The sequence below is a fragment of the Benincasa hispida genome, chromosome 4 (genome assembly GCF_027475165.1).
Source record: "Benincasa hispida cultivar pf3 chromosome 4, pf3_genome.v1.1, whole genome shotgun sequence".
Taxonomy (NCBI): domain Eukaryota; kingdom Viridiplantae; phylum Streptophyta; class Magnoliopsida; order Cucurbitales; family Cucurbitaceae; genus Benincasa; species Benincasa hispida.
The window spans coordinates 59174162-59183737 of NC_143481.1; the positions used below are offsets into that span (position 1 = coordinate 59174162).

Sequence of the window (9576 nt, forward strand, 5' to 3'; positions counted from 1 at the left end):
TTGATCTCTGAACCGAACGTGAAAGTCGTTTTCCATCAGACGGCTGTTTCCGTAACTCCACTCTCGACTTGGATTATATATCCAAAAAGGTCCGAGATAATATCTGATTGGGGAGGAAGATTAGAATTAGAGATTGAATGAATGATTAGAGCCTGAATCGAATAAAGTGAAGGCATAATACCCGAGGTGGGTAACGTACCTGTAACAACTGCATCTTGATCCTCTGCCTCTTGACATGTAACAGCAAACACCCATCGTTTCTGTTGTTGGGTAACCTTGTTACTAGTAGGCTAGGTGGTCTGGGCAGTTGATACTTGGTTGATGAGCTTTGGGCAAGCCTTTGCATAGTTACCCGTCTGGCCACAGTTGAAACACACCCCTCCGAAGACATTACCCCTGATGGTGTTTTCCACAATTTCTGCACTTAGGATATGTGAATGTTTGACTCTTCTATTGTGACTGTACGCCCTGAGTGCTTTGGGAAATTTTTGCTTGCCGTTGTGAACGTTGGAAGCCTTGTTGGGTGAATTTTCTTTTTTGATTTGGCATGAATCCTCGTTCAGAAATTGAGTTTTTGACAGCAAGATCTACTTCCATGAGTAAGGCTGACTCGAGGGCAAGAGCATACTCTTTATGTCGGAAAGCAGTAACAATGCCTCGAATGCCTTCTCTTAATCCCCAAATAAACCTTTCTACCTTATTCTCTTCTGTGTCCACTAGTCGAGGGAAAAAGTGGGACAAGCGATCAAATTTTCGTTCATACTCTGCCACTGACATGTTCTCTTGACAAAGATTAAGAAATTCCACTTTCTTTTGATATCTCACTGTCAAAGGGAAATACTTGTTGTAAAAAGCCTGATTGAATTTCTGCCATGAGACTGTACCTTTGATTCTTCTTTTTGTGGATTCCCACCAGAACTTTGCATCGCCTTTTAACATGAAGGTGGCACAATTTACTTTATGTTCTTCTGGATGTTCATATGGCGGAAAATAGTTTCTATTTATGTTATCCAATTCTCTGCTATAATTGGATCCACAGATGATCCATCAAATGTTGAAGGATTGAACTTCCTAAATTCTCGAATGATCTTCGAGTCATTTGTATCTTTGGTTATTGGTGTGGTGGACGAGGTTGTGTTTCCATTACTCATATTTTGTATTAGTATTCGTAACGCTTTAGGTGTAAGTAACACGTAAGGCGTCTGTTCATGTCCTTGATTTTGATCCCTTGTGGATTCACTTCGAGATCTGCCTCGTCGTGTTTGAGCCCTTTATGGTGGCATCTGGTACACACATTTTATTTTCATAATAAGGAAGCAATTTGATTTTAATTTTTTTTTAACTCATACCTTATGTTTACTAAAAATTATTTACTAAATTTCTCATTTGAAAATTCCACTTACCAGCGTATTTGGCATAACTGTGGGCATCACTTAACAAGCCGAACCATCAAACACCACGACTCTTCTAATTAGTAGAGCTTAATTGGCTCAAATGCTCTGATACCAACCTGTAATGACCGGATCCTTACATATTATGGTTCGACCGCTACGACATGCATACTAAGACTTTTCTATTGTGAGATGAGTTTTGGTAAAAATCTCAAAAGAATATATCTAAGATTTTTATTAATTAGGTAGAAAACTATATAAAAAGTTTATTTTACAAAACACCAGGATCCATAAAATACTAGCGTAGTGATACAAAAATGCATATGCCTATAATAGTGAGTTTAATTGTTGGCCATTTGAGCGACATCCAGTTCTGCTACCTACGCTGTGTCCTTACCTACAAAGTCTGTAAAAATAGGATGAGTATATAATATACCCAGTAAGTAGTTCTCACATAGGGTAGTGACCAAATGCACATAAACGTATAATAACATATGGTGTCGGTTATGCTTCTAACGTAAATTTCTCCACCCTGATAGGAAGATGAGGACTTAAGCGGAAACTAACCCATCTGATGATTAGCGGGTCATGCAGTCAGTAGGGCCAGAGTCGCATCCAACATCAACCATTAACATAAACGTAAGATTGGACTAGAGGGGTGCAACCATACATACCCTGTTAGTCTCTAGCATAATCTTGACATAGAATTAGGTCTAGAGGGGTGCAACCATACATGCCATGCTAGCCCTAGAAGCATAACCTTTATCTAATTAATATTTAATCTTATTTCATCGTTGTGAACAAACATAATGCATGGGGTCCCTTGTCGATAAACATATTTTAAACATGTAATGCAACATAACAATAACATAATTATGCAACATATTAAAGGTACACTACCATGAACCACTTAAAGAGAGGGTGAGATAAACTACTTACCTTGACTGCGATCCTAGTTATTCCTTATTATTCTTTATGGTTTAATCAGTAGAGCTTTCCATCTTAAACCAAAAGGAAATTTGGGCAGCACTTCCCTCGCGTTTCCTCCTTCTAACTAACAGAATTACTTCACCCTTTTCACACGATTTCTTACAACTGAGTTTTGTTTGAGAATGAGTTTAACTTCCAGCCCAAAGCCTCCTATTTATAGCCATTTCCAGCTCTTCTCTGTGTGACAACTCATCCTACAAATGGCTTCTTTAAAATTACTTAGGCTTAAGAATTTCTCTTAATAAGACACCTAATTTTGGCTAACGTTTGCCCTTACGTCTTCAACCTTTGTTTGTATTCAATTTTAGGGTTCTCCATGTATAATCTATAAGATCGTGGCCAAATTCAACGCATAATCCATGCTTCTGTCCAAATCTCGCTCATTTTGTTCTTAGAATCTCGCTCTCTCCAGCTTTCTCGCTGGTTTGGCTCTCGTTGCTCTCGCTCTCGCACTCGCTGGTTTTACTTTTGTGGCTCTCGCTCTCTCCCACTTTCTTGCTGAGAATCTCGCTCTCTCTACTCTCGCTCTCGCTGGTTTTCCTCTCGTGGCTCTCGCTCTCTCCCAATTTCTCGCTGAGAATCTCACTCTCTCCACTCTCGCTCTCGCTCTCGCTAGTTTTACTCTCGTGGCTCTCGCTTTCTCCCACTTTCTCGCTAAGAATCTCAATCTCTCCACTCTCGCTCTCGCTCTCGCTGGTTTTACTCTCGTGGCTCTCGCTCTCTCCCACTTTTTCGCTGAGAATCTCGCTCTCTTCCCTCTCGCTCTCGCTCTCGCTGGTTTTTCTCTCGTGGCTCTCGCTTTCTCTCCCTTTCTCGCTGAGAATCTCGCTCTCTCCACTTTCGCTCTCTCCAATCTCGCTCTCTTCAATTTCTAATTAATCCTCCCTGATTCTGCCCCCTTATTCATTATTTTTGGATAATTAATAAATTTCTTATTTTTTTTCCAATTCTAAATTTCCACCCGATTTTCCTATTAAACTTATATATTTTTCATTCTTAATTATATATTTATTTGTTTTCCTGCTTTCTAAATTACGCCTAGGGTATTACATTTACCACCCCTTTAAATAAAATTTCGTCATGCTTAACATTTGACATTTAATTTCCTGTAGTGTATGCGTACAAATTTGGGTTGTTACAAGTTTTGTCGTATAAAGCAAGTTGTTGTGCATGCATAAATCGTATGCATAATTAATTTTCGGAAGTTGATGATAAAAATTGAACTAAATGTGTTTCGCTCTAGAAACTAGATAAACCAATCCTAGTTTACATTTATTCTTTTGATAGCCTAATTGATTAACCAAAATTATCTTTGAAGTTGATGATAAAAATTGCACTAAATGTTTTTTATTCTATTCAAACCAACCCCCTTCTGTTTTTATTGCTTTCCTTAGATAAATTTAGCTTAAGAAGAGATTTAATCCTAGGCTCCCTGTTGTTCTACCCCATACTTGTCATTTGTGCTACCTATTAGTATAAGTAGTGGTTCGGAGAATTATAAATATCATTTACTTAGTAAGGGTTTATAGGTGACAATAAATCTCGACATAACAATTTGGTGTCGTTGCCGAGAAGCCAAGCCAATTTATCTCTTTCTTAGATAAATTTGACTTGTAACCTTAAAAACACCAAAATGATTTTTTTTTCTTAAGTATACTTGTTTTTATTATAGCAGAAGATATAAACTTCTATAGTGAGCTTCTTACGAGGAAAGTGGCTCGACGAAAAGAAGAACAAGTGGTAAGGGAAATTACTGAGTTTAAAAGTCAAATATCTAAACTAACCTCTCTTGTTCAAGTTTTGGCTACAAGGTAATTACAGGAGCTTGAGACATGTCAAGTTTTTTCACTTCAAGGTCATTTATCCGAAGCATGTCCTCAACTTTTATGTGATTCAGTGTGCGACACATATTCCCCTTAGGAGATGCCCAGCCCAAACTCGAGATCGATGAATGCTTCTTCTTCCCATTTAGGTATTTCATTAGAAGAATTGGTTGTGCAGGAACCCTCCTATAGACAATAGGAATTCTCGAATTGCCAGCAGGATAGCTTCTATTCTGGATCTGAAGCTATAACTAATTTTCAAAATCCGTGTGACCTTGTTGCTCAAATTACTGAATCAGTTGGGAGGCTTGAAGAGTCCTTGTTGCAACCACTAATCCTACCGAGCTGAGCATTAGAGGGACTAACGTTGACCATTATGTTGAGCAGTTGTTCGTTGAATTCGTGATGCGAGCTTAGGAGTGTATTGTATGTGGTAATTGGAAAAATAAGTACAGATGTGAGTGATGTGTTGATGCGTTAGCGATGCGTTAGTGATGTGTGAAGGGATGCGTGACACTCCTCTTTATGCGTTCAAGTTTTTTTTTCTTTTCTGAATCGGATCTAAGTATAAATCTAACTCAAGTTCCTGATAAGTTCAGGGTCGAACTCAGGGATTCAGATTAAAGCTAACGCAGATCTTGCATTGTAGATGATGTAAAAGTATCCTAAATGAATGTGGAATGAGTTATCTACACTAATTTTGTTGTGTGCGTACAAGAAGATAGAAAAAGGTCAAGTAGAAAATAGGGGGTCGTGTGAAAATGGTGTCTAGTGTAGGGGAAACTCCAATCTAAGTGAAATGTACACGTACAAGAATGTGCTGCGGATGAAATTACTTGTTTATCTCTATTTATGCGTTTGATTTCTGCTTATTTTCTATTCAGCACTTCCCAATGCGAATGTCATGCAATTCCCTATCTCTAGGATGTATGCGTTAGTCACAGAATGCAATAAAACACTAGTGCGTCTATCTCTAGATGTACCAAGCGTTTCTAACTTAATGCTTGCTTGCTTATTCTCTCGAATAATTCAAGCTAAGGTAGCTTTTACCAAGTGATTCAGTTGGCTTAGGCGTTTAGAAATGGATTTTGAATGATGTTATGGATGTTAGCTTTAGGGTTTCAATCAGACCAAGTATTTTGATGATAACAAAATCATATTTTTTTTGTACTAACATTTTTAGTGTTTCAGAGCTACTATCTTGTAGAGCTCGGAAAGACGATTCCAACGCAATTTGAATCGATCAAATTAGACTTCAAACGAGAAAGTTATAAGCAAAAGAAGATTGGAGAGGAAATCTAACGTGGAAGTGACACGTGGCACCTTACGGACGTGGCATCCGACGTGGCTACTGACGTGGCACACAAATGGTCAATATTGATGATGTAGCTAATGATGTGACGCTCTAACCAGGCACTTTTTGCTGACGTGGTGATGCCGTGGCACATTATGTGGCAGTGACGTGGCGACCATGGACGAATGAGATAATGACAAGTGGTGGTCACCTAGCTTCACGCGCGTCCGCACGTGCCTACGGTTTCTTCATAGAATGCGGGTGTGACGCTCAATCTCCTCCCCTGTGCTCGTGGTGCTCATATCATTCGGCTATTTTATTTTCATTTTCATTTTCTTATTTTCCTTTAATTTCCTAATCCAATTTTCTCCAAATTCTCACAAAATTTCAACCTTTTCAAATCTGATTTCCTTCCTAAATTTTCATTCGTCAAATCCTTTTTATTCTCCAAATCTCAATAATTCCAATCTTTTAAAATTCATTTTCAAATCCTTTCCTTTTCTATTTTTATTCAATCTCCACCCTTCATTTGCAATCATATCCAATGACCAAAATTTATCCCCCTCGCCTATAAATTCGACTTGATTTTACTCTTCATTGACACACCAAAAGCTATCAAGTCTTAAGCTCTCAATTTTCTCTACTCTCAAATTCTTGTCCTTCTTACTCCTAAATTAGCCTAGATTTATTTTTGTGAGTTTTTTTTTTAGTACTCAACTTGTGTATTTAGCCTTCAAGAGGTAACATTTTGAGGTTTTCTTTTAATTGTATTAAGGTATAGGTACACCTTGGGTTATGAGAAAAAGAAATTGGTTTGATCCTGAACCAGTAAAAAGGATCTTGGATTTCTCTTTAGCCTAGGAAAAAGAGGGTCGTGTGTCGGTTTGGTCCTCACCTGCAAGAGGATCACTTAGTGAAATACCCAAGAAGGAGTCTTGGAGAGTGGAGTAGGCAATTTGCCGAACCACTTTAATTCCCGGTGTTTTTTCTTCCTCTCTCTCTTTTATTTCTTGTTTTCAATTTTTTGCTTTTTGTCTCAGTTTTTTTTTAATCTTTCCTAATTGCATGATTTAATTTCTAGTGTGTTGTTTAAATTTATCCTTGATTAAATTTTCTTTCGAAGTTATCATAGCTTGCAAGATTTAAGTTTTGTCTTGCATAAATTTTCTTTAATCAAATTAGTGGATTAATTTTATTGAGCATTATTTGGAGATAAAATTATTTTTTAAAAAATTGGTAGTCAACCCTATTCACCCCCCTCTAGTGTTGCCTTTAAATCCTACAATTAGTATCAAAGCGGGTAGCTCGGTTTTCTTATTTCAAAAAGGTTTTGTAATTTTTTTCTTGATTTTACATTCTGTTTTTTTTAATCTCATTAAATCTGGAATTTTTCTAATTTTTACAAAAAGTTTGAAAAATTGAGTTTTAAAAGCCGTTTTCATTAGAAATTTATTTTTCTTTAAACTTGGTTATTAAAACCTTATTTTTTTTTCTACTTTTTAATCTTTGAAATCTTTTTGATTAAAATCTAAATTTTGGAAAAGTATTTCTCTTTATAAGAATCTTTTAAAAAATATATTATTATATTCTCTTCCTTTTTTGAAAAACTTAATCGTTCGAGCTTATGGCAACTACTAGAATAAATGGGTATGTTGAAGGTCAATCTACCACTAGGTCACCTTTGTTTGATGAAAATAATTATGCATGGTGGAAAACTAGGATGAGAATTTATTTGATTTCTATCGACTATAATGTATGGAAAATTGTTTCTAATGGTCTTTTAATTCCTACTAAGATAGTTGATAATAAAGATATTCCTAAGGAAGAAAAAGAGTTTAATGATGAAGATAAAAAGAAGTTTTCTATTAATGTCAAAGCCATGAACTGTCTGTTTTGTGCTTTATATCCTGATGAGTTTAATTGAGTCTCTGCATGTAATTCTACTAAAGAAATTTGGGATATGCTTGAAGTAACTCATGAAGGAACTAATCAAGTTAAAGAGTCAAAGATTAGCATGTTAGTTCATAATTATGAATTGTTTGAAATGGATGCAAATGAAACTATATCTAAAATGTTTACTAGGTTCACGAATATTGTTAATACTTTGAAGGGATTGGGAAAAGCTTATACCACCTCTGAAAATGTGAGAAAAATTCTTAGATCATTGCCTAAGAGTTGGGAAGCTAAGGTGATAGCGATCCAAGAAGCAAAAGACCTCTCAAAACTTCCATTGGAGGAGCTCGTTGGATCTCTCATGACACATGAGATAATCATGAAGGCCAATGTGGAAGAAGATATCAAAAAGAAGAAGAGCCTAGCATTAAAGTCCACTCAAGTTCAAGAGGACTCTGAAACTGAAGCTGAACTAAATGATGAGGAGTTCGCTTACTTGACCAAGAAGATCAAAAAGCATTTTAGGAAAAGGAACTTCTAAAAAAAAGTCAACAATCAAGAAGGCAAAGGAGAAAAGAGCAACAGAGATACAATCATCTGTTATGAATGCAAAAAGCCCAGACACGTGAAGTGGGATTGTCCTCAAAGAAAATACATTTCAAAGAAGAACAAGAAGGCCATGAAAGCTACTTGGGACGAAAGCGATGGAAGTGAATCTGAAAGCGAGGAAGAAGTAGCAAATCTGTGCGTTATGGCTTTTGGAGACGACGACGACGAAGACGATGAGGTAAGTCCTGAAAACCTTACTTTTGATGAGCTCGTTGATGCAAATAATGAAGTTAAAATTGAATTTGAAAAACTAGGTTGCAAATATATGTCTCTTAGGAAGAAAAATACTAAATTAGCTCTTGAAAATAATAATTTATTAATTGAGCTAGATAATCTAAAAGAGAAAAATGAGACATTAGGAAAAGATCTAGATTTATCTAAATCAAATTTGCATGCTTTAAAAGAAGAGTATAAATTATTAGAAAATAAAAATGAAGATATTTCAGCTACTCTTTTAAAGTTTACAAATGGGAAAAAGAATTTAGATATCATGATAGGTAAGCAACAATGCATATTTGATAAAAGTGGCTTAGGTTATAAACCTCACAAAAAAAAAAAAAAAAAAGAAATTTACAAACTACTTTGTCAAAGAAGGTTCTATTCTTTGTCATGCATGTGGAAAACATGGTCATAAAGCTTATGCATGCAATTTAAGAAAAATCAATATTATGAATGAAAAGAGATGGATTCCTAAATTTTTGCTAGCTAACCCCCAAGGACCCAAACAAATTTGGGTACCTAAGGTTACATCTTGAGAATTAATTCTCTCAGGTATGTTTGAGATCCATAAAGAATAAGTAGTACTTGGATAGTGAATGTTCAAAACAGGACACATGGTCATCGCATACATTCGTTAACGCATTATCATTCCAACGTATGACCATCGACGCATGACTATAAACGCATACCTTATGAACATGCATCGCATATTGCGTCCAAGGGATTTTAGTTTTCGAGTAAATTGACTTCTAATCTACCATCACTAAGTTTTTGGCGTCGTTGCCGGGGACTTGGCAGCTAATTTTTTGTTGAGTTTTATGTCTCTGCAGGCAACCTTTGTATCTTAGGAGTATTGTAGCTTGTGTGACCAAGCTTCAACCAATATTGAAGTGTAGGTGATAACGGACAAAAATGCACGTTATCATAGTGCTAAGTTCTTAAACAATGTTGGATTGCGTTGATGAAATGTGTTAACTTCCATCCATTAAGCAACAATTTCATAATAATGCGATCGCATGCGTTCAGTGCATTAGAACAGTTGATTTTTGTATTTTTGTGCAGAATATACGTTGACGCAATGCAATAATTGCGATCATAGGAAATCAGTGGTTGAGCGCAACTTCACCGCAAGGCTTTGCGTTGATTGTGTTCACAAACATTCACCCGAGAAGGATCGTCGCAACATGGACAGTGCAACATGATGGGCGCATCTGGTGAAAGGCCAATTAAGCGTGATGAGACAGAAAGCTGATGACAGTCGAATCCAAATTAAGTTGACAGCCGATAACGATCACAAAGTACATTCAGCTTTTTGGTGAAAATTATTATTCGACGCATCAGTCAAGAATTAAAGTTG

The 9576-nt window shown here is 36.4% G+C and overlaps 1 protein-coding gene across 1 annotated transcript; it reads left to right on the top strand.

The window, feature by feature from the left end:
* The first annotated feature begins 7527 nt into the window (after window positions 1–7527).
* On the top strand, window positions 7528–9078 carry LOC150036845 (uncharacterized). Its single transcript, XM_090313255.1, has 4 exons — window positions 7528–7877; window positions 8013–8178; window positions 8461–8533; window positions 9050–9078. The coding sequence occupies exons 1-4, from the start codon at window positions 7543–7545 to the stop codon at window positions 9076–9078; spliced, it is 603 nt and encodes a 200-aa protein (XP_090169381.1). The 5' UTR covers window positions 7528–7542.
* Window positions 9079–9576: the final 498 nt, after the last annotated feature.